Source organism: Arvicola amphibius, chromosome 6 (assembly GCF_903992535.2).
Source record: "Arvicola amphibius chromosome 6, mArvAmp1.2, whole genome shotgun sequence".
Lineage (NCBI taxonomy): Eukaryota > Metazoa > Chordata > Mammalia > Rodentia > Cricetidae > Arvicola > Arvicola amphibius.
Genome location: NC_052052.2, coordinates 100,873,116 through 100,899,395, shown reverse-complemented (window position 1 = coordinate 100,899,395; position 26,280 = coordinate 100,873,116). Strand labels below are relative to the sequence as shown.

The following is a 26,280-nucleotide window of genomic DNA, read 5'->3' as shown; positions in this document are numbered from 1 at the left end:
TTTTGTTTAGGAGCTACAAACACTCACAGGAGCAACGGGTCTGGGGTTTGTCAATAGTAAAGTTCTAAGGGGAGGCTTCTCATTGATGGAGAGAAGGGCTGTTGGCTCCGGAGACTGTCTTGACGGCCCCAGATCCACTTCCTTTCCACAAAGAAGCACTGAGCTCATGGGAGAGTCTCGGAGAGGGTCATCAAACACTCTCCTCTGGAAAGGAGCCGGAGAGACTTAGAGATTTGTCTGGATGCTGGGAAGGGGGCCAGGGACAGCAGTGAGGGAAAGTTCTGTTAGTGAGAAGCAGGTAGATGCTAAAAGAGATAAAAGTACTAAGTTCTAGCCGGGCTGTGGTGGCGCACGCCTTTAATCCCAGCACACAGGAGGCAGAGGCAGGAAGATCTCTGTTAGTTCGAGGCCAGCCTGGTCTACAAGAACTGGTTCCAGGGCAGGCAACAAAGCAACACAGAGAAACACTGTCTCGAAAACCAAACCAAAACAAACAAAACAAAGCAAAGCACTTGGTTCTTCCCTATAGTTTCAATTCTTTTGAATCATTGGCCAGACTTGGGATAGTCTGTCATTCATAGTGAGACAGCTAGGAGGGTGTTTTTGTTTTTAAATAATGGAGTTTTTAGTAGTCTCTTTTGTCTTTAAAACTGCAAGCAGTGAGGTTTTCTATATTTAGTATCTTGAGCTTAACAGGAATGTAATTATCACTGGATGATTGTGTGTGTGTGTGTGTGTGTGTGTCTGTTGCATGGAACCAAGGTCCTTGAGTGTATCAGGCAATGTACTGTGTTATACATCCCCAGTCCAGAATATGCATTGTGAAGCGGTCTCAAGCCAGGCAGGCATTGTGTCAAAGTGTCATTGAGTGCTGAACTCTCGACTCCTGGAAGCTCCGAGACTTGTCTGGTTCTCAAGGGCTACATTCTAACATGGCTGTGTCAAACATCTTTGTTCTTGCTCACCACACTGACTGTTCAGCTGCCCCCCTCCACCCATGGGCTTCACATCTTGTAACCAATTGTAGAATCAAAGTATTTTTAAAGATTTCACTGGTCCTGAATATGTGTTGACTTTCCTTGTCATTATTCCTTGCAGAATGTAGTACGATAGCTATTTACACAGGATTTGCATTCATTACATGGCATAAGTGATTTAGAGATGCTCTTAAAATGCATAGAAAGTTATACATAGGCTCTATGCAAATAGCATTCTGTTATCTATCAGTGGACTTGAGCATCCATAGATGTTGGCTTTTGCAGGGGTCTGGGAACAAATCCCCCATGGCTATAGAGAGATAATTGTTCTTGATAGGGAAATCTCAGGATGGAAATTTATAGATACTAGATTGCATTGCTAATCATTTTAACAAATTTTCTCTCACTATAACAATGACAATTGTTACAACAAAACAACCCAAGCAGCAACCATGAATTATCTGTACTGAGTTAGGGATCTGGATTATCAATGAATGAAAACTTTGTATGGTACATTCAAGTGAAACAGGACCAGAATTCCTTGCTGTGTATAGAATCAGGTCTGTTTTAGACTGGAGTTATTACTGTAATAGCTGTTTAGACTTCTATTGAAGAATTCAAGTTGAACTTCCTCATTAAGAATTCTTACAGATTAAAATATTTATTTAGGTTTCTGCCTTTTGGGACCATTTAAATTAGCTAGCCATAGATGATATGATATATTTGGAATCCATGGCTAATTGAGGATGATAACTATGGGCTAGGAGTGAGTAACAGAGACTGCAAATGAAGAGCCAATTATCTAGGGGCTGGACATCAAGGCAAACTATAGATATTGGGACAGTGGCATTGACATCATTCGTAATCCAAAGGTCAAGGCTAGTGAGTTCAAAGCAGTCAATCAAAGTATCTTGAATAATGAATCCAGAAGAACAGAAATTAGATGAAGCAATAGCAAATATTCCTTAAAATATGGATGCATTGGGTCATGGTAGTGCACACTGATAAGTAAATACTGAAGAGGACAGGGCAGGAGCACCACAGATGGGGCCAGACTGGGATAGGCGATTCAGGCTTGGTAAAGTATCTGCCTTGCAAAAACGATGGCTTGGGTGTGCTCTTTCCTGCCCACTTAAGAAGCCAGGTGTGGAGCACACGCAGATAATCCTAGTACTGGGGGCGGAGGGTGCAAACAGCTGGTGAAGAGACCATGTCTCAGAATTAAAAGTGGATGACAGCTGAGGAACTCCACTAGCGGCGGGTTCACTCGCCTCTACGTGAGCATGCACTCAAACGGATCGGACCTTGTTGTTTCTGCCAACACCAGGGGACTGACTTCCCACCCTCTGGAATAGGGTAGTGGTCAAGTTCTTTGTGTGACATCCAGGACCTACAGATGGAAGTGGGTGAGTGGCAGGTGAGAGGGAAGTAAAGTCCCATCCCCTGCCTCTGTTTTCTATTGGCTGTCTACAACTTCCTGTTTCTGTGTCTCTCCTATGTCTTGCCAGTTTCTGATACAGGACACAGGGATCCTATAAGTGGTATATTTACTTAACTTAAGGCCTGATATATCCTTGAATTTCCAAGAGACCCTTTCCCTCATGTGGAATAAATAAAGCAAAGCTCATCTTCTGCCCCAGCTGAGGCACCTCCACAAGTAGGGAACAAAGGGTCAGGTATATAAGGATGGAAAGAAATAGAAATGGAATGGTCTTTGATTTGAGGGGAAATGTAATTACATCCTCCCAGTCGATGAAAATATGTGAATATCTATAAGGAACACTATAGACTGCCTTGCTTGATTAGTTGTATGTATATAGCATATTTTCCTTAAAAAAAAGTCTTTGTCTGAACAGTGGAGGCAAACTTCCACAGAAGCGGAAAGGAGTTGGAGGTGGTATTATTTTCCCTCAGTGAAGAACTAAAAGCAATGGTTTCAGATTCAAAGACCCCCAGGGGTATGCAGGAACTAAGTACCTTCAGTAAATGTCTCTTAATAAGGCAGAATCAGTGACCTCACTGTGCCTTGGGACTGTGCTTCCCATAAATTAACCACCAAAGATGGGGAGGTCTGAAGTTTCAGATCTGACCATTCTGTTTACTGTGACCAAGGCCGTGTTCTGTTCCTCAAGGCCAAGTTCAAAGGACAAGACCCACTGAGCGCATCAGAGTGGCCTAAGAGCCAGATTACAGGCTGACTTAGGTTGTAACTCCATCAAAATGGCCTTAAACATAGGTGGGTTTCAGGAAGTAGAGCTGAGTTATTTGGGGTGGACAGAGGAACAGAGTCTGTGACCCTGGCAGACTTCACCTTTGTTGGAAAGCAGGAAGTGAAGCAACCAGAGTTACCTGAATTCACGAGGGTCTCCGGCACACCCCACGCCAGCGACTACAGAGCTGTGGAGTAGGCCAATGCTGCCCGCTCAAGTCACCCATGCGTGACTGACAGCCTGCTAATGTCTTGGTTTTCACACCCGGTGCTGGCACGGCTGTTGTGAGAGATTGTCAGTTTAGCCAAAGTCCCTACAGCTCTGGAAATCTCCACTGCCTGAACGAACAAGATGGCAGACCTTCACTGGACCACAGCTCCCTTCTCCAGGGACCAGCAATTCAGCAGAGTCAGCAACCCCACCCTACCCGATGATGCCTTCCCCATAGCCTCTTGGTGGTCAGCTCTACATCAGAAAGAACCACCTGGAAGCCTTCTACTTGGGCCCTATCCCTAGGGATTCTGATCTTAGTGTCTTGGGCAAGGAACTTGGAATTGCTTATAGGCAGCACCCTGGGGCTTCTGTCACAGAGCTGAGGAAGAGAATCACTCCCTGATAGGCCTCAAGGTCACTGTATGGCACATGAGTTCCCCTTACTCATGGTGTTGCTGAAATTCTTTGCCAACCATGGCCAGGATCAGAATTACCTGGAAGCTTCACTAAAACAACTCTGAGCCTTCTTGTTTGTGACTCAATAGATTCCAGTTAGGAATCTCATTTCTCTCTCATTTGCGTGTATATGTGTGTGTGTGTGTGTGTGTGTGTGTGTGTGTGTGTGTGTGTAAGCCAGAGGAAAACCTCAGGAAGTGTTCCAGAGGAGCTGCCCTCCTCCTCCAGAGCTGCTCACCCTGTTTTTTTGTTTTTTTGTTTTTTTTTTGTTTTTTGAGATAAAGTCCCTCATTGGTCTGAAGCTCAGCAAGTAGGTAGGCTGGCTAGCCCATAAGCCCCAGGGATCTGCCTGTTACCACCTAACCAGTGATTGGATTATACGAGAATTGTTTTTACATGGGCCCTGGGGACCAAATTCAGATCTTCATGTTTGCATGACCAATACTTACCAACTGAGCTATTTCCTAGATCCTCCTTTGTTTATTTGTTTGCTTTTGTTTTGTTAGAGACAGGCTCTCATGTAGCCCGGGGCTGACCTCAAACTCTTTGCATTGCTTATGCAATGCTAGGACTGAACTTAGAGCTGAACACACAGTTAGCAAGCACTCTATCAACTGAGCAGCATCCCTAGCCCTAAACGGGCTTCTTAATGATACAATATTTGGTCCATAGGCTCTTCAGCATTAGGAATGAAGCCATAAAACAAAACAAAACAAAACCCCTGAATCACTCTCTTCTTTGTCCCTGTGGACTTGAGAACGCCAAGCCAGAGAACTCAGAGGAGCGTTTCAACTGTTTAGACAGAAGTGATTCATCCGCAGGTCATGGACTCAGCTATCTCTTGCCTCTCCTCCCTGACCACAAGGAAACTGCAGTCTTAGACACTCAGTTCTTTATCTCTGAACAAAAAGAACATGACTGCTGCTGATCATGGGACCCAACTTCCTGTCATTAAGTAGGACATCCTACCACTTAACAGAGCAGGCTCCTAAGCCAAGCCAAAAGTCTGATGATTTCAGACTTTGCTTCCCACCTACAATTAACTAGGTCACAGCTGTAAGGGAAGAGGAGAAAAGAATTACACCCTAAGGCAGGAGGACTTACCCTCCTCTGTGGTTGAAAACAAACACTTTGTGCAGTCCTCCCCTTCTCTGCTCTCAATGCAACAAAAACAAGTATATTGGAGATGCGAGAGAAAATAACGTAGAGAGGCCGTGGAAATGGAAATGGTAAGAGGGCTTGCTGTGCAAGCAGGGCGACCTGAGTTCAAACAAATCCCCAGCATCCACATAAGAGCTGGGATGTGCATGTCCATAACCTCAGCACTGGACAAGGATGAAGGCCAGGAGACCTCTAGCCAGCCAGCCCAGCTACAGTGAAGAGCTTCAGTTCAGATAGAGACCATCTCAAAGGACTAAGGTAGAACATCACAGAGCAGGATGCCTAAGTCCTTCTTTGAATTCTGTATGCACTTGCTAAGACATAGGCCTGCATACACACATAGACACTACACACACACACACACACACACACACACACACACACACACACACACGGCGGAGGCGGGGGAGGAGGTGATCGGACAGCCTGCTAATGTATAGTCTCAAGCCTATTTATTTAATATTTGTTCAAACTATAGAGGAAATGAAGATAATCTTTGGACCTACAGGCACAGTTTGCTTCCAGTCTGTGCAGAGGACTCCTGCAGGATTAGACAGAATCCAGAAAGATCCAGGTTTGCTGTCGAGGGCTCCAGAGTTTTCAGGGCTTCGGATGGTTTAGGTCTGTATGCTTTCCTGCCTTGGCACATGTGAACACCTCCTAGACCTTGATAGGCACCAGGGGAAAAGAGAGCTTTGCAAAGGGAAGAATAGTCTTAAGTATCCACAGCATCCAAGGAAGTAATGCATTCCAGAAAGAGCTCTCTTAGTGTGCTGAGCCCCTCTCTCTCTCACCTAGGACCACCAGCATCATGGATGTCACTCTTCATGGAGTGGGTCACACAGTCACTGCTAACCTTGCCTGCATGTTCAGATAAGATGACCATGGTAAAGACAGTAAGTGATAGATGACAAAGAGGGAGAGGACAGAGAGCAGGGCAGACTGCTACAGATAAACGACAGAGAGGTCACAGAGTGGCATCCAGCTTCTCCCTGCTCTGGAACAAAGTAGAAAAAGAACAATAATCAGGCTGGGGAGCTAGCTCAGTCAAGCAAACGCTTGCTCTGCAAGCTGATGATCCAAATCTGAGTCCCCAAACCCATGTGAAATAGCCAGGAGTGGCGGCATGTACTTAAAATGCTTATAATCCCAGAACTGGGGAACAAATAGATAGATCCCTGGGATCTGCTGTCAACCTAGCCTAAGTGGTGGCTTCCAAGCCCATGACGGTACCTGTCTCAAAAAAGGAAAAAAGACAAAAAGGCAGATCTTGAGACTGACACCTGAAGATTGTCTTCTGGCCTTCACATGTATAGGTACACACATGCATGTAGGTCTGTGCATAGACTGTTTGAGTGTGTGACAGACATATAGACAGATAGACAGACAGACAGAGAACAATAATCTGTGAATAGATGAAGACATGGAGGACCTTGACCACTAAAAAGTATCCATCCTGGTCCCCAGCATCAGCTGATACTTGGGAACCTATGAGAAACCTGCTTTTGACAAGATCCCGAGTGACTCCTTTTTACATGGAAACACTGCTCACCATAGCAGCCTAGTGTAAAGATTTTCAATGACTTTGCTTTTAGCTATGACAACCTCCCCGGTCTCTGCCCTCAGGAAAGTATCTCTGGTAGAGACAGATATTACAAACCCAGAGGCCAGGGGTCTGAGTCTTTCCTGCCCCCTAGTGGCACACCCTACCTCTACCACTTGGTTACAGTGGCCTAGGTTTCCATGAGAGTGTCAGGGACTCCAACACCCAGAGGACAGAGGTCACCACTGTGAGTCCTTCCCTCCCTCCCTCCCTCCCTCCCTCCCTCCCTCCCTCCCTCCCTCCCTCCCTCCCTCCCTCCCTCTTGTCACGTAGGGGATAGAACACATGGATTCAAGCATGCTAGGCAAGCACTCTATCAGTGACCCACATCCCAGTATCAAAATATAGATTTCCATCCCTGTACTTAAAAGAAAAAAATATATGAGCACATAAATATATAAATAAACAGAGCCAACCAATCAGGCATATTAAACAAAGAGTTCAAGCTCAGATTCCGGGAATGGACATGGGGACTGGGTAAGAAGACAGACAGGGATGTGGAGTATTTAATAGATAGGAAGTATAAGACAAAGGGAGAAGTGGAAGTGGCCTCTAGAGTAGATGGATCATAGGCCTGTATCTTTAGTATGCATCACCACTGCCATTTAAAGATTTAGTTCTTTTTTTTTGAGACAGGGTTTCTCTGTAGCTTTGGAGCCTGTCTTGGAACTAGTCCTTATAGACCAGGATGGCCTCGAACTCACAGAGATCCACCTGCCTCTGCCTCCCGAGTGCCGGGATTAAAGGCGTGCACCACCACCGCCCGGCTAAAGATCTGTTTACTCTTACCCACCACTCCACCTTAAAGGACGCTTTCTTGGTAGTTTCAGAACCAATGATCTCATTCCAGTGTCAGCTTCTCCCAGTTCCCTCCCGAAAAGCTCTTGGGGTTCAGATTGCTTGAACTTGAACCTAGAATCTGGCCAGAGTAATCCCGGAAAATGATTTTGTCTCTCTGTACTCTGTGTCTTCTTCTAAAAGTGGGGAATGTGAACACAGCTAACCTTCCAGTGGCTGTGTGGGGATCAGATACACCATACAGGACATACAATGCCCCCATCCCCACAGTAACAGGTCAATCAGAGCATGTTCTTTCTAGATTTTCCTATCTAGACAAGGTCTTTGGAGCCTTCATAACTTTAGGTGTGTATGAATTTACTGCTGGCCATGTTCCTGAAGGCATGGGACTGAGCAGTCTTGAGGGGAACCTGGGGCAGAAGGAGGTGTGGGACTGAGAAATTGTGAGTGAAGGCCACCAGGGTAGGACTGTTCCTACCCTGAAGGGCCGCTACCCAGTGAATGCTTTTCCCTCCTCATTCACCCGTCCCTGTGGTACAATCCGGGGGTTGGCCTAGAGAAGCAGGGCAGAAAATGCATAACTGAATATCTGGTCCTTGACCCTTGTTCACCTTGTGAGGACCCCTAGGGTGGAAGTCAGAGAGTCTTCTCTGTCTTCATCCTTGGTCAGAGTGTCTTGGCCACATGACAGTCATCAGGGAGCCTTGTTCTGCTTCCTGTATATTCTACTGAGCAGTGGGCTGGGGGCGTCCCAATAGCTAGGCAAGGTGGAGAAATGGTCACAGCTCATATCTTAAAGTCAGGGACTTTTAGACACTTCCGGGTAATAGAATTCACCTTCAGGGTTGAGCTTTCTTCCTCTCTGAGTAATCCTGTCTTGTGACTAAAGTCTCTTAGCCTTTTACCCTTTATCCCCTCTTACATTTCTCCATGAAAACCAACATGAGATACTAGATTCCGGGAATGGGTGGTTCATGGATGGTAAACAAAATGAAAGCCAAGTATCTGTCTGGAAGGGGTACAAAGCTAATGACTCCTTGCTCCTCTGGATAGTGAGATAGCTTCTCTGGTGGGAAAGGGTTAAGAACAAGCACCCATAATGGAATGGACAGATTTCACCCAAACACAAATGCACACAGCAATTCTCCTGGAATGGTGAATGTGGCTTCCTCCTGGTTCTCGGCCCCAGCTCATATGACAAGGCAGTAAGTTTTTCCCAGGGAAGTGCTGTTGTTTGTGCATCTGATAGTTGGGGACAGCGGATTCCAAGGACAGCAAAAATTCCAAAGGAAAAGAGGAACAGAGGTGTCGAGTGAAAAGGACCCACAGGAGGCTGCCTGCATCCTGGGAGGAAAGAAAAAGCCAAAATCTCTGACTTTCCAGCCTTCAGGCCAGCAAGGGTGCGATCTAGAGAAGACATGGTGCAGGAACGGTAGCTTGTCCTGGGAGCAAGGGCGCTGGGAGATGCTTTATGAGAGCATGTCACTGTGCGATGGGGACCTTGTCTACCGTGTGATTCCTAGAGAACCCCTTCAACTCAGGGTATGCTGAGACTCCAGGTCCCTCCAGCACACAATGGGCTTAGCATTCCAGATGAATTCATCCCGCCCTGGGAAGAAGAACAGCCTTGTTTGGACCATGGTGTTCCCATGTCTCAGCTTACCCAGGAGTGTTTTCGATACACCTGCTGAGACAATCCGTTCTGCCAAGAGAAAGGAAGTTGCAGACTCTGTTCTACTTTTCTCTCTTCTCAATGGACTGGGTTTTCTTTGTGCCCATTTTTTTTTTCAATAGAAACACACACAGAAAAGGAAAAGTAGTGGGATCCCATGACACATGGAAAGGAGTGTCAACAAATACATGTAACCGTGTATACAAAACTGAGAGACAGAAAGTAAGGATAACGTAAGGCAGAGGGACAAGCGAGTTAAATGTATGACATGAATGTGAAAAGGCATTACAGAGCTCGGCCTCGACTTAAGCCTCAAGTTTTCTGGGAGCAAAGGTAGAAAGGATAAACATACAGAGTCACACACTTTCTAAAAGGAAATAATAGGATAGGATGTGTGAATGAACTCCAAGTGGCACAAAGAGAACTATATTTAATGGTCAGTTGAAAAGATTTCAAGTGTGTATATATGTGCATGTGTCTGTGCATGTATGTGTGTGCATGTTTGTGTGTGTGTGTGTGTGTGTGTGTGTGTGTTGTGTAGAGTCCACAAATCATCCTTGGGTATTGTTCCTCGGAAACTGACCATTTTGTTTTTTGAGACTGGGTCTCTCACTGGGACCTGGGGCTCACTGATTAGGTTAGACTCTTTGGCCAGGGAGTCCTAAGGATCTGCCTGTCTACCCTTCCTAGTTCTGTGATGACGACTGTGTGCCACCCTGCCCAGCTTTCTAAGTGGGTGCTAGGGGTCTACCTCGGGTCCTCATGCTTCTGCGCAAGCGCTCGTCTGCCTTAGCTGTGTTCCCAGCCCCCTTTCTGAACAGGGGGCGTCTTGTCCATTCCTTCCTTATCTATACATACCTTTAGGCTGTTCCCCGAATTCCTGCAAATTCTCCAGTGTGTGTCTATACTCCAGCGTCTCCTCCTCCTCCTACTCTGAACCTGTCTCTTTCTCCTCAAATCCTCTGACCGCTACCTGCATGCTTTAGTTTCAATTTCTTCAGCAGCATCTGTAAGACTTGTGACTTAGCCTGTCTGTGCGGTTTGCTCGAGAGATCAAGACCAGCAGCCAATTCTGGAGTCTTTCCTTTTTTTTTTTTTTTTTTTTTTTAATTATAGCCTCTCCATGATGCCCACTCATATCTGTGTCCTGTCCCGGGTTACTCGGTGGCCCAGAATTTGTTGTCTCATATCTTCAAGAAGAGATTACCTACCAGCCTCCCCCGATAAAGATGAATTAAATCCCAACACCAAAAAAGTTTTCAACAGCGAACTGAGAAAATATGGCTCAGGTCTACGGATATTTATTGTTTAATTTAATAAGGATACAGTGTGAAGGCATTAAAGTAATAAATGGCTGGCACTGTCCTTGCTAGGCTTCTGTCTGGTATCAGTTGTCCCCGGGTCTACTGCTGCAAGGTGCTTAATCACCCATCACTTTATCTGGCAGCAGGCAGAAGGGGGGATGTCCTGGGATTAAAATGAAAGGGATCAATCTTGGCTCTGGGTATGACAAGCAAGAACGGACACTCAAAGGGCCCGTCTGAGCAGCCTGACTTGTCCTCTCCCCCAGAGTGTTCCTCTTCAACACCGCGGTAAGATGAAGAGCTCCAGAGGCTTGAGCCAATGCTGTCATCGGCCAAAGGAGGTGTAAATTGCTCAAGTCCTTGCTCAAGGACTTGGCTGACCCCCAGAATTCCGCTCCATCTAGCAGGAAGCAGACGACTTAGACAGAGAGGTTTCCCTATGGTTGTTATCAGTCAACCACATGGACCGTAAACAAATGTCAGCTTGGTTGTGGTGTGGCCTCTGGGCTGCTGGCCCTGCATATTCCTGACCCGATCATTTTAGCTGCAAAATCCACTGCTAGGTGACTGCTTTGTTGGACGGAATGGTTTGTTTTGGACTAGTGTCTGAGATACTGGGGAAGCACCTGGCTCAAACAAAGGAAGGATGTGGCTGGTACCAACCCGGTCCCATCAGACGATAATCAGACCTGGCGTTCACGTTCAGCTGCTCAAGTTCTCATCCTCCTGCTGGTTATGATGCTGCTCTCTGCAGCCTTCCCACTCCCTAGAGCTGAAGGGCATGCTTCAATTTATGCAAATGTGTTTAGAAATTTGCATTTGACTTGTCAAAAGAATTTTTATACAGCTAATAATATTCCAGTTTAACAGTAAGATGATATAATTCCAGTGGAAGGCCCAAAGATCTATTCCCAGGCTAGTTTACTTGTACTGAGATCTCTTTTTGATGAGCCCCGAAACTGTGGGGATGGTGAGAGTGCACAGTCACTGAGGGTGAGCTGGCATTTATTTTCTTGTGGAGAGAGTGGGCATCTCTTGGGCCATGGTCATGTCTCACATGCAGTGAGAGATGGTATACAGCAGATCTCTCTCTTGCTTTCATCGTCATGCACATGCACATACGTGTTTCCTAAATCAAGAAAATTCAGGCTGGAGATAGCTCAGAGGTGGAGCACTTGCCTGGTGTTTGCAAAGCCCTGGATTCCATCCCTAGCGCTTGAAAAAAGAAAGAAAGGGGGAATAATCCAGGCCCGCCTCAACTATATGGCACGATAGAGCCTTTAAAAGAACATAAGAGGTCTAGGTTGGTGAAATGGATTAGTGGTTTAGAGCACTGGCTGCTCCTCAAGACGACCCACATCCAATTCCCAGCATTCACAGTGTTGGTAACAACCATCTGCAACTCCAGTTCCAGGGGATCTGACACCTTCTTCTGGACTTTGTAGCCATTGCAGACTCACAGTACACAGATATTCCTGGAAGCGAAGCACCCACATACATAAAATAAAATGTAAAAAATTAATTACAGGAGCTGAGGCCATGGATCAGTTGGCAAATCCCTTGCCATTCAAACGAGAGGTCCTCAGTTTGGATCCCATAGAAAAAGCCAGGTGTGGTGGCAAGCATCTGCAATCCCAGCTCTGGGGAGGCAGAGACAGGCAGATTCTTGGAACTCACTGGCCAGCCAGCTTAGCTGAATGAGCGAGTTGTAAGCTCAGTGAGAGGCCTTGTCTCAGAAGAATAAGGTGGCAGCCATGAACAAAGACACCTGGTGTTGACCTCTGCCCTCCACATGCCCGTGGACACACATGTGTCTACATGCCCGTGTGCTCAGACTCACGAAGTATGTTCCTATGCTGCTCCCATAAATATGTATTTTTTTGAAAAAGCCCCACAAGATTTCCTTTTGAAAAGTTTGAAAACAGGAACACCAGGCTCAGCGCCCTGTGGCAACATTGAGCGGAAGCTGCTTCAATTCCTGTGACCCTCCCTTACTGCTCTACATGAGCAGCAGTGGCTGTCTGACTCTATAATTCCTGTATGGGTCCCCAGTTTATAGAATGAGTGGCACGGACAGGGTTAATATGAAGGATTGGGCCCCATGGATATAATACAAGGTGAAATAAACTCTCTGATGGCCCGTTTCTCATGACCGGGTCTCCACAGATAGAGCTTTCTTATCCTGCAGGGTCCTTTGCTAAGAGACAGTAACTGTGTTCTTCATGCATCTTACAGCCATGCGATGGGAAGAAAAAGGCTACTTTAGTTTGGGGGAATGCTGGTCCAATGCTGGATAGGAAGGAATCCGGAGTACAAGTTGAGAGACCGTCATAGAGTGAAGTGTAAGGCCTGAAAATGGCTCAGTGGGTAAAGTGCTGCAGTGTAAGCAGGAGACCTGGGTTCAGACTCCTGGCACCCATACATCTAGAACATACATCTAGAACATACATCTAGAGCTCTGATACTGGGATGGGGGCAGAGATTCCTGGGGGGCTGACAGTCAGCCAGGCTAGAGAACCAAGGCCCAGGTTCAGTGAGAGACCTCATCTCCAGAGAGAAGTGGGAAAAATAAGTAAGGCCCCATTGCTTCGGAGCAGATTTGGCATCTGGAAAGATGTTACTCACTGTTCATAGACAGCACATTTCATTGTGACTCCATAATGTGGGAGAGAATGGCTAGCTCACTGGAGCCCTAATTTTTTTAAAATTTGAATATCTTTGTTTTTGAGATTTCATACATGAGTTTAAATTGTTGTTTCCACACCCCGTCCTTTAGTTGTTTTTTTTTTTTTTTTTTTTTGAGGTCGAGTCTTGTGTATCCCAAGCTGCTCTCAGATTCCCTACGTAGACAAGGGTGGCCTTACACTTCTGATGCTGTTTTATCCTAATTCTCCTGAAGTTCTAGACCACACCTGGTTTATGTGGTCCTGGGGATTGAGCCCTGGACTTCACACATGTTAGGCAAACACTCTACAGACTGAGCTACATCCCCCGCCTCTAAGTTCTTTTATTTAATAAGGTAGTAATTTTGGTCTTGAGGGCAAACATTCTGCCCCCTGATACCAGCATCATGGGGGTTGGGATTTTAGCATACATGAAGAGGAAGAGATGCAAACACTTAAATCATAGCATATTGGGTTAGCAGTGAGTCAGAGCCCAGTGCCCATATAGCTGCCCAAGTAAATGATCCTGTCCCTGCAAGGCAGTAGTGTGAAAACAGCTCTGGTGACTCAGTTGCACCGAGATCTAGGATATGCAATGGATCACAATGGTGTGCAATGGGTGTACAACAGACCAATTCACAAAACCAACCCCAGATGGTGGTGGGGCTCACATCTCTGTCTGCCTTTAAACTTATCTTAACTGACTTGAATACATGTGTTGTCATTAGAGGCCTCCATCATCCCCGAGAGAAACTTCTTATGGGTGGGATCTGCACATGGATGCTGGCCACAGCTTTCTCTCAGCTCAGGGGACAGAGAAGAAGAACATCTTCTTCTACAAGGTCCACGAATGTCCAGTAACACAGATTCTCATGTCAAAGACTGGATTCTGTTCCCATTTGATTCAAATTTATTTTCTTTTACAGACTGTGCCTAAATGCCCAAATTCAGAGTTCAAACTAGGACTCACTCGTTTTGGACATTGTATAGCTGGTTTGGCCCTAAATTATACTTTCTAAATATATTCTGGTATTCAGCTGGCTTTTGAAGCCCTGACACATGATTATATCAAGATATTTTAAAAACTATTTTCTTATAGGCAAAACCAAAAAATGAAAGAGCTTTTCCTTAGGATATAGGCCAAGGATGCTGAGACAAGACGGTGGAACAGTGGCTTGGTACAGCCGACCTCCATAAGATACTGAAATCTTTCATCCATCCTTTCTTTGACTACTCTCTGAAGGTAACACAGGGAAAGGCGGATAAGCTTGGATGCAGTGATTTAAGGTGGGGAAGGCACTATTAACTGACCTCTGTGGGCTGGGGTGACAGCTTAGTTGGAAAATACTTGCTCCACAAGCAAGAAGACTCCTGTTCTCCAGAACCCACCTTAGCAAAAAGAAAGAAAGAAAGAAAGAAAGAAAGAAAGAAAGAAAGAAAGAAAGAAAGAAAGAAAGAAAAAGAAAGCAAAAAGAAGAAGTCAGGCAGTGGTGGCGCTCAGCTCTTGGGAGGCAGAAGCAAGTAAGTTCTGTAAATTCTGTAAGTTCGAGGCCAGCCTGGTATACAAAGTGAGTTCTAGGACAGCCAGGACTGTTACACAAAGAAACCCTGTCTCAAAAAACCAAAAAAAGGAAAATAAATAAATAAATAAATAAATAAATGGAGCATCACCATGTGTCTCTAATCACAGCACTTGGGAGGAGGAGACGGGAGAATCCTTGGAGCTTCTGCCCAGCCAGTCTAGCGGCATCAGTGAGTCATTAGTTCAGTGAGCGACCCTGTCTCCGAATTGGAGACTAATTGAGGGAGACACCTGCTGCTGACCTCTGGCCTCCACACTCAGACACGTGCCCAACATTGAACACACACACACACACACACACACACACACACACACACACACACACCCTCTCCAAATAAAAATATAAGCCGCTGTGCTGAGCTTCTGTTGTACCACAGGGAAAAGGTTCTTGGCCATCTTAGTTCTCATACCTTGACCCCTTCAGAGCCCACCATGGTCGCCTGTTATTCTGTCCAGGGCTGCCCTTAGGGAAAGTAAAGCTTGTCTTGTTTCCTTGCTCTACTCCCCCTTCTCATCCTTCTGACAGCTTTTCCTGATAACTGTCTATCTTGCTGCACTACCTCTCAGGTGGTAGCCTACATCCCATGGCTCTGAGAAAGAATCCTATTCGGTCCATATTAACAGGACAGACTTCCTCTTTAATTCTCTTCTACCTCATTGGCTGATCCCTGCTGTTTTTTTCCCTTTTTCTTCTAGTTTATCATTATAGTATTGGCCTCTAAACTTTGGAAGGCCCGGTCCTCTGACATGCCTTTGTATCTGTCCAAACACATTCTTCAGACAATTTCTCATAGTCTTATGACTTTCAACCATCTGCCAAGGTTGTGCCAGTAAATGTTTAGGTATGGAGTTTCTAAGAGAGCCAAAGCTCTAACTTGTCTGTTTGCTGATTCACTGGTATAAATTCTCTCTCCATGAACCGCTTTAAGTCGCCCCTGTATCAGGACTTCAAAGATGAATCTTGATTGTCAACCTGATGGGATAGAGAATCACTTGGGAGACACACCTCTGGATATACAAACTGATAGCTTTAATCTCTCTCTGCTCCTGTGCTGATAGAGTGTGACCGGCTGTCTCATGCACTCACCACCATGCCTTCCTTATCACGATGGCATTCAGTTCCTCTAAACTGTGATCCAATAGAAGCCCTTCTTATGTGACCCAATAGAAGCCCTTCTTATGTGACCCAATAGAAGCCCTTCTTACGTGACCCAATAGAAGCCCTTCTTACGTGACCCAATAGAAGCCCTTCTTATGTGACCCAATAGAAGCCCTTCTTACGTGACCCAATAGAAGCCCTTCTTCCTTTGCCAATTATTTTGTCACAGCAGAGAGAAAAATGCTAATACAGTTAAAACTGACCAGTAAGGGAAGACCAGAAGGGAGAGGAAGTGGAAGAGGTGGAAGACAGTGGAGAAGTAGTCCACAGATGTGGTTCATCTACTCCTAGATTTAAGAACAAATGTTCATGGCATAGATTCTTCCATACTGTTTTATGTACACAAACCAACATTGTTCTCTGAAGCCCATTGATGAATCAATACAAATAAAAGTGGATTTCTGGGCCTGGGTAGATGGCTCAGTAGGCAAGAGGATTTTCTGGCCTAACATGAGGACCTGAGTTTGAATCATCAGTTCTCATGTAAAAAGCTTGGCATGGTTACACATGTGTCTGTAACCCCAGCACCATGGAGGTGGAGACAGGAGGATCACTGAGGCTTGCTGGCTTCCAACCTAACTCTAGGTTCAGAGAGACGTCATGTCTCAATGGACTAAATAGAAAGTGAAACAACAGGAAACCCTATGGCCTCCCCTCTCCTCCACATGTGCGCACACACATGTTTACATACATCCCCTTGCGAAGGACTGGAGCTCAGTTCCTAGCATTCACGTAGGACAGCTACGTGAACATATACACAATGGACTTATTTCAACTATATGATCTAAGAAACTCATGCTGCTTGAACATGCCCTAAGCTCTTAGGACCCAAGAGCTCTGTTTCAAAGCACTTACAAGATATGCTCTAAGAACAGTTGGTTGATTCCGTGAACATGTCTTCATTACAGAGGACTGAAATAAACACAGACAGCTCTTCACTGGAGAAGACCAGCAGGTAGGAATAACCAGAATGATGTTTGGGATCTTGACTTGTCTAGAAAGAAACCCTGCTTGTTCCACACTCCCTGACTACAAAAGGTATGGTCTAACTGGTAAGGAACAGAACACTGCTGAGGATAGCCTAGGATAGCCAAGGATGGCCCTGGAATAAAGACTCAACTCCCAAGAAGATCAAATTGAATTTTCTCTGATCAAGAACCACGCATTGGACCATCTTACCACAACAAAGCAAACAAACCCATCCCAATCCACCCATTCAGTCCTCTTTCAGGTGGAAGCACCATAAAACACAAGAACCATCTCAGTTCCTTAAGCTGGCATGGGTGATACATCTTTGTCACCATATACTTTGAAGCAGTGTTCTTAATGTTGGCTGCTCAGTGGCATCACTTGGAAGATTTAAATGCCGATGCCTGGATCCCTTCCACTGAGATGCACTCTGGTCTGGGCACAGTGTAGGCAAGGGGAACCTGCAAAACTTCTTAGAGCTTTCCAACGTAAAGCTGATGACTAGAGATGGATGCATTCCTGGGGCTCCCCTAAGCCTCCCTGCCAGTCTAGCCTATTTGATAAGTTCCCAGCCAGTAATGGACCCTGTCCAAAGAGATTGTTCAGTGGTTAAGTGTGTACTGCCCTTGCGAAGGACTGGAGCTCAGTTCCTAGCATTCACGTAGGGCAGCTCATAACTACCTGTACCTCCAGAATTAAGGATTCAATGCCCTGTTTTGGCTTCCTCAGACACCGCCATATACAAAATACACACATACGACTTTTATTTTCCATTTAACCCTAATCACTAACAACAAGGGGGAAATGACCTTTCATGCCTTCTGTGAACCAGAGAATTGGAGTCTCTGAGAGTCCACGATCTTTTCTCTACAGAAAGGCGTATATTTATGGAAAGAACCAGAGTGTTCCTGGATGAGGGGGCTGGATAATAATACATGTGAATACGCTGATCTGTCTGAATAGTTCTTGGCTGTCTGCTTTCAATGGTAATAAATATCCACTAAGAGCTGTCTGCTGTATGTGTTTTGGGTAGTGTCTCACACTTCCCTGCATGAATACATTCAAAATGTAAGCACCACACACACGAGCACAGAGATGCTGTTGTATTCTGGATCCTTAAGTTATGCAGCTTAGCAGCTGGGATAATGTAATGGTTTGCAAAATAATAGACTGGCAATATGTCAACCTGGAATAACACATCGAGTAATGAATGTTGTGGGTGCCGCGAGGTTTAATTTATGCTGTGTTAAAAATACCACTCCAGAAATATCACACCATCTCAGTGTTTCCAAGAGGAAAAAAAAAAAAAACAAAGACCTTTTCACCTAAACTAGGCAAATAATTGTAGGGAAAGAGAATTCCCTCCTCCCAATAAAATGATCGACTTTACATGACTTTGTGGAAGATGTTTAACTTGAGTCAGTCTAGTAGTTTCCACCTTGTTCCACTTAGAGGTGTGTGCTCTTAGAGTCCAGAATAAATAAGAAAGAACACTTCATTTCATTGGTTTGTGTTAACACGTGAGAGTGAACATGTTTGCCACCAGCAACAATGAGACTTCCAGGAAGTCAGCTTGGGAACGGAGGCTATTTCTACTTATGTCTTATTTCTAAAGCAGAAGAATGAGGGACTGCCAGATTTCACTGACTCTCATATCCACAGAATAGTTTATTACACTCTACTATATCCTCTCTATTTGTTTAATCCCCAACACTGAGATTGCAAGTGTCCACCACACATGCTGTTTTTTAAATAACAAAACAAAACAAAAACATGGGTTCTGAGGATTGAACTCAGGTCCTTGCAAGCACTCTGACAACTGAGCTGTCTCCCCTGCCCTAGTTTTATGTCTTAGACTGAGATAGATTAGGTCATGACTCCCTATTGCAGGAAGAATAGGATGGTCTCTTGGATCTGTGTTGGGCATGGCTGGCTCCCTTGACTGATTTCATCTTGAGTCCTCATACTGATGTAAAAAAAATGGATGGACAGTCTGAGATCAGATAGTTCCACTATTCCTGTTACGAACCAAGTGACTTATTCTCAGGGAGTTTATTATCCATGAAAATGGCAGCATCCATGCAGGTGATCTGTGTTACTGTGGGAGAAGTATAGAATACTATGGCATCTTGCAGGAAGTGCACTTTTGTAGACTTGGGTAGAGATGGGGCACCTGGGAAGGCTTCCAATAGGATATGAACTTCATGAAAAAGGATGGGAATAGGAAGTTAAGGAGTGGGAGGAGGAAGCATCAAGTGCCAGGTTAACAAAAGAATGTTCAAAGGCCTCGATGCAACAGAGAGAATGGCACTCTAAAGGCCACAGGGTATGCTCATGTGTGGTTGGAGTATAGCCCAAGAGTAATAAGGGGAAGAAGGGAGACAACAGTTTTATCAGGGTCCTGATTATAATCTGGCATTGGTACCTGTCCTGAGGCATAGAACCACTGAAATGCTTTATGTACACAGTGATAAAACTGTCCCTAATCTAACTGAAAAGACCACAGAAGAAGGTGCAAGGCTAGCAACCATGAGAAGACAGCATGCAGGCAAAAGATGACGGTGGTCTTAATCTGACTGTTGGGAGGAGCTGCGAGATGAGGGAGAGAGATCAAAATCAGAAATGACAGCACACATAGTAGCTGTTTGAGGGGAGAGAGGAAACGGAGAAGACAGGAAGGTACCTGGGTTGTAGTTTGGGTACATGCCCCATACCATCATTTCCGTCTATTACATAATATTCCATAAGATTATGAGGGATCTTGCCAGGTGATGGTGACACACACCTTTAATCTCAGCACTCAAGAGGCAGAGGCAGGTGGATCTCTGAGTTTGAGGCCAGCCTGCTTTACAGAGTGAATTACAGGACAGCCAGAGCTACACAGAGAACCTTGTCTTGAATATCACACTGTACTGAATTGTTCTCTTCATTTGCTCTTCCTGCAAAAAGTCCCAGCTCACCGCCAATCATATCAAAGCATAGCACTGACAATTCCACATTATGTGGCATTTGAAAGTGACCATGAATGACTACCTTATTGGCTTATCATTAGCCTTTATCACTATCTTAGACTGTAGCCATTCTAGTTATTAAAGCACCATAATTGACTAGAAAATGAGGTCTCGTGATAGGCCAGCAGCAGCCTCCTATGTCTCATGTTCATCTCTTTCCTCCAGTATTGTACTGTATTGTGTTTGATTTAATATTGCATTATTAGGAGTATTAACATTAGGATTTTAGCTGTAAGAGGCTGCAGTGTGCATGCTTGTATGTACATAATTCAGGTATACAGTAGGCCACCTATCTAGGCTTGTGTGAGTACACTCCATGATGTTGGCACCACAATGAAGGACCTGGCTGTGCATTGCTAAGAATGCGTGGTATCCATGTTCACTGATTTTTGATTCTACTTCATTAGCTCCTGCTGGCCTAGGGGCAGGCTTGTGGTGGTGGTGTGTGCTGAATTCCACTTTGGGCACATTAGATTCAAGGTGTGGAGACTATTATGAGAACAGAGATACCCAGGGCATTCTGGGTCTCTGGGTCTATGCATTAGAGGGTAATCCACTAGAGGGTCAAGCACTGGGTCCCTCTCAGTTGGGAAATCAGAGCATGAAATCTGACAGGCTATAACTTGAGAAGTCCTTGAAGGAAGAGTTCAGAGGCATCAACGATTAAATCTCAGGGCAGGAAGACATACACGTTACTCAGTTTCTGCCACAAAAGCAGAGAATTGAGGTGGTAATAGCCACCTTACAGGACCTGTCTCCACCTCAATTTCAAATTGCAAACTCCAGCCATGCAAATTGGGCCACATAAAAGGTTTTCTTACTTCATTTTTCCTTGGCCACTGCAGTAAAACACCTGCTTTGGAAGGAAGAGAACATGAAGGTGCTCCTGGCTCAGGGAGGATGAGCGACTTGGCATCTGTGTTCCTGGAACCTGGAACACGTTGTTTTCCATGAGTGATACAGGAAGTTGGGAATCCAAGGGAGGTTATCACCAGAAAGAAAAAACAAACTTGTTTTGGCTTTCTCAGGTTTTCTTGTCAATAATGGGGTGAAGTTAGCAGTATTAGATGTCAACAAGTTAAGGAGCTGAGGGCATGACTCAGTGGTTACTACTTGAATATAAGGAACTGAGTTTAGAGCCCAGCGTCTGAGTAAGAGCTGGAAGCTGCAGTACAAGTCTGCAAGCCCAGCACCCGGGTGGACTGGGGAGAGGATTGCAGAGACAGGAGGATTCCCGAGGCTTGCTGGCTAGTCGATCTAGGTGAAGATCTCTCTCTCTCTCTCTCTCTCTCTCTCTCTCTCTCTCTCTCTCTCACACACACACACACACACACACACACACACTCTGAGTCACTTTGTCAAGGTCACAAGTAACTAGTGAAGCTACTGGCTCATGGGACAGCCCCCAAATCCTGCTCTGTCTGTCTCTCCTTGCAGCTCTCTACCACACCCAACCTGACTCCATTACTTATCTGTGTCTTAATCTTAGCACATAGTTTACTGATTTACAATTGTTTTTATTTCCATCTTGAAAGCCTAGTCTCACTCAGTACGCCAAATACATTACCTTAGGTTTCTTCTGCTTTTTTCCTCATTCTGTTTAACTCCCTGATGTATTGATGGGATTCTGAGAAAAAGTATGAACAAAGGGTCTGGGGCAGTAATGCACTTGTGAAAGCACAAGGGACTAAGTTTGATCCTCAGAATCCATGAAAAAAAAAAAAAAAGCCAAGCCTGGCAGCATACACTTATAATCCCAGTGCTGGAGAGGAGGCATAGACAAGCTCCAAGCAGCAATACCAAACAATACCAAACAATAAAAACAAGGAGACAGAACATGAGAAATGACATATGAAGTTGGTCTCTGACTTCCATGTCATGCACCCATGGAGAGAGACAAATGGAGAGAGACATGTACACATGTGTGTATTCTCATTGCTTTGAAATCATGCAATGTGTCTGGTCCTCATGTCTCGGTTTTAAGAGTGTCTTCTGTGTGAGGTTCTGACGATGAGATGATGATAATTCTTTTCAGAGCCAGGCTGCCATAGCACATGGCCACCAGAGAGCAAAGGTCACAAGGCATTCTGTAATGGCAAGGACAGACAACACTAGATTCCAGGACTGAGGTCTTCTTCTGTCACGGACTGATGTGTCTGAATGGAAGACAATGCCTGCTGTACCTAGTTTGCCTGTTTACACAGCATGAGAGGAAGAGGCTCCATGCTCCATGCTTCATTAGCAGCTCAGGATGGTAAGGACAGGAAATAGGTCCGGAGGGCCTGGAGTAAAGGCCTTCTGAAAGTTTGAAGTCTTTGAGCCTTACCAGACAATAATAGTTGCCCAAATGTCTGGCTATCTCTCCACTGTTGCAAGGGCTAGGTGCTAGACTCCCAGGGAAAGCAGGCCATTTATGGTCTGGAGCTGTTGATCACCTAACTGCCCTCCTTTGTATAAATATGTGGCTCCCATGAGAAGTGTCACGGAAGCCCTGCAGTGTTAAACGCCCAATTGGACCTAACAGGCTACCATACATTCTGATTAGCTGCTGTCCCACTGTCCAGGAAGGGGGTGGGTGGGACCATTTGCAGCACCCAAGCTCCAAGGAAGTACAGGCTGCTTTGAAGGGTCCAGAGCCCTTTGACCTATCTCTTAAGGCCATGAACCTTGGCATCTACTCAAGGGAAGAAATAAGCTGTATAGGATTCAAATGTAATTCCTTACTTGTAAATACACATGTCAACAGGTATGTGATGGGTCATATTTGGATTCCTGTATTGGTGATTTGTCTTAAAATGGTGAACAGTGAAAAACCAAGTAGTAAATGCACACCGTGCATTTATGCAAATTTATATTTAAATATTAAATGCCCATCTAGAGGCTTGAATGATACAAAGAGAGGCTTCAAGGTAACTAGATTTTTTTTAAAAAATAATAATTTTATTTTATGTGCATTAATGTGAGGTGTCATATCCCCCGGAACTCGAGTTACAGACAGATAGTTGTGAGCTGCCCTGTGGTTCTGGGGTTGAACCTGGAAGAGTAGCCAGTGCTCTTAACTGCTGAGCCATCTCTCCAGCCCTGTAACTAGATTTTTTTGTTTGTTTGTTTCTTTAAGAAGCAGCATAATACTCTCTTCTATATTGCCATATTGCCCAGCCCTGAGAAACATGATTGACATTTGGGAAGTTATGAATAAATATTTCAATAATAAAACATGTTATACAGGCTTGGCTATCACAGAGGCAAGGGGTTTCATTATAACTGAAAACCACATTCCCCATGCACTGGGGCTGGGATGTCTGGCTTCACATGTGATCCCAGCACTTGGGAGGCTGACACAGGAGGATTGCTATGAGTTGGAAGGAAGCTTGGATGACACAGTGAGTTCTACAGAGTAATACAGCATTTCAAAACAAAGAAACAGGCCAACAAGCAAAGAAAGATGATAGACAAATTTGTGCGTTTTTATTCCCATGCTCCAGAGCTATAAAAGATGCTTACTACATATTACTTGGTAGAACTGATACTGAGCACAGAAATGTATTTCAAACTGAACTGAAGACCCACACACAACCAAAATGGGTAATGCCCTTTCAAAAAAATTCAAATAGAAAAAAAATTATAACTTGCCAGAGCCAGAAATGCAATCCTGCCTGGATATTCTAGACAGTCCCCCATATGCTGAACCTTTAATTAGGTTTTCTTTATATTAAAAAAAAAAAAAAAACCCTTAACTACTAAGCAGTGCAGCCAGAAAAAGCCATTTGAATTAAGGTCTGCTCCCTTTCATGAGCTGGGCCAGATAACTCATCTACCTCACTTTTTGAGTTGTTTTTGGCTTATCCTTAATCTAACACATGGATGTAGACATCCAGTTCATGGAAGGGCTTGTCAGGATTCCAACAGGGGAGTCTGGGGGCTTCTAAGCCACGTAGCATAACCCTTCCCCATGGTGGTACAGGTCCTAATCTCCACATGTTGGATGACCTCTTTCAGACAACCAGCTCATTTTGCATTCACAACAGCCACCCTCAAAACTGTATTTCTTATTATAAAGAAAGACAAACCCTTATTATTTTATAGGCTCTTCTCTGCCAGGCACTACCATGAAGGGCACATGCGTTCAGGAAATTAACAATCACTCCAGGCAAAATCGGTGGTATTATAAACAAACAGACCCAAAGGGCAGCATTCGGCCTGAAAAAGCAACAACAAAATAACAACACCAATGAGGAAGAGCAGGGGATTTCAGCCTCACAACTGACATCAGCAAGGCTCCAGAGCCCCTCGACAACACCTTCACCCCCTTTTCACTCAGCAGAGGGAATCTGAGAAGCTACTGCACTGAGGAGTTCAGCGAGCCCCGGGGCAGTCGGGCTCCGAGCCCTGACACTTCTCAACCAGCTCCGGGTGGGGGGGGGGGGGGGGACGACGACGACAGGTCCCCCGTCATATTTCATCTCCCCTCTGGCATCTGCAACTGACAGACATTACCATTTCAGAATTCTCGTCCTTATCTGTTCAGGGGAGAGAGAGAGAGAGAGAGAGAGAGAGAGAGAGAGAGAGAGAGAGAGAGAGAGAGAGAGAGAGAGAGAGAGAGAGAATCACAATCTGCAGCCCCAGGAAACTCGAATTGCTCAGGAAAACATCAGTAGCAGCAGTAATTCCGAGCACAATGAAATCAACATCTCCATGTCTGTAACAACTGCTCAATGAAAGCAAACAGTCGGCCTGCCGTGGCCACATTGCTTACCCTCTCCACGCTGCGCCTTCTCAGAGATCCATACGGTATTTTCAGAAGTCTCTGAGGTCTGTTTGGAGTCACTGCTGTCTGAACTACCATGGTGTGGAGCTGGGAGTGAGCAACTGTGTGTGTGTGTGTGTGTGTGTGTGTGTGTGTGTGTGTGTGTGTGTGGTGTCTCTAGCAAAGAGGGAGATGAGCTAGATTCGAGCTAGCTGTGGTCTTCGGGAGGTTTCCCAAATATCAAAAAGCTGAAAGAGTTTTCCTTTAGACCCTGTGAGTCAAGATGTGGCTGGTTAGGAGGTGGGGGATGGGGAGAAAGGAAAACAGCCCAAGTTCTCCAACTTCAGCTGTGTAGAGCGGCACCTTCAGCTTCCTTCTGGCTTTCCCCGCAGCGCTGGCTGGCTCAGCGAGACCTGCTGTCCCAGGAGTGGGTAAGTGGTGCTTCTAGGGAGAGTGATCCAGAAATGTCAACTTTGCTTCTCTGGGCTGCAGATGGCAACCAGGTCAGTAGTCTCATCAAGGCTGTATCAGACACATTATTTGCTCCGCCACGTGACGCCCAAGCCCCTCGGCTGTACAGTGGGTCACATGCTTACCTTAAAAGGACTAAGAGGAATCTCCCCCACATCTGGAGCAGAGATTAATTCAAAATCCTGCATTCTGATTTCATTCTCTTCCTAACATTAGAGAAATATTTGAAGACTAGCAACAGTGCATGTGGGAGTTGGGGGGTCTCTTTGGATTCATAAATTACCTCTATGAAACTGAACATAAGACAGGAATATGTTTTTCCCACCGCTGCTTCCAACAGAAAATGTATGCATCAAATTAATTATGTGAATACAGGCCACAGGAACACAAGGTGGGGGAGGGGCAGGAGGGGTAGTAGAAATCTCTGTGATCCTTGCATCCATGGTTCAGATGAATCAGACCAAAGCCAAAGGAGTTACCTGTGCCACCGCCTTGTGCAAACATTTTTTTTTTTGTTTAAAACTTTGACATTATTTATTTATTTTGTGTGCCACTGTATTCGGGAGCGGCGGGGGGTGGGGGAACGGGACAAGTTGGTTTGAGGAATGCCACAGTAGGGGTCAGAGGACAACATTCAGGAATCAGTTTCTCCTTCCACCTTTTGGTCCCAAGGATCAAACTCACATCTTCAGGCTTCGTGGCAAGTGCCTTTACCCACCAAGACACCCACTGACCCTAGGACGGTCAGGTTTATGCCTGCAGCGAGCGCGACTTAGTCATGTGTTTTTACAAAGCGTTAAAATGACTCAAGCTTTGCTTCATTCACATCTGCCAGTTCTTTTCCAAACAAGGTGTAATTCCAACAGATGGTCCAAGTGGGCTAATGTTTTAACTTTCTGTGGCACTGTGTAATGCTACATCAACAGCTTACCCGCCCCCACTCCTCATCACTTCATCCCCTGGAACCAGCTCCCTTCCACAGCAGAGAAAAATCACAAGTAACAGCTTTCCAGGATGTAAGGAATTCTGTTTGCTTCTCTTGAACACAGTTCCACACACAAACACACATCCTCTGCCCTCGTTCTCATGAAAGCAATGCTCGCTCCCTCTGTGGAGATCTCGGGTCTAGCCTGACGCCACTGGCACGTTGGGAACCAGCTATTCTCTGATCCCCACACACCAGAGCTCAGTTTATGGAGAGTGATGAAGAAGAAAGTTCTGTTTATTCAGACAAACCTAATAGGAAATGGGGGTGGGGTGTGAAGGGAAGAAGGGTTTTCTGCT

The 26,280-nt window shown here is 45.3% G+C and overlaps 1 protein-coding gene across 2 annotated transcripts in view; it reads right to left on the bottom strand.

Annotated features, from left to right (window-relative positions):
- Window positions 1-24,925, bottom strand: part of Frmd4a (FERM domain containing 4A) — a 310,427-nt gene extending 285,502 nt beyond the window's left edge. The window contains exon 1 of one of the 2 annotated variants that reach the window (XM_038333067.1): window positions 24,535-24,925. In XM_038333067.1, coding sequence (XP_038188995.1) covers window positions 24,535-24,624 — 90 coding nt within the window. In that variant the 5' untranslated portion in view covers window positions 24,625-24,925. The remainder of the gene's footprint in view (window positions 1-24,534) is intronic. The other variant, XM_038333064.1, reaches the window with a different exon arrangement.
- Between the last annotated feature and the right edge of the window lie 1,355 nt (window positions 24,926-26,280).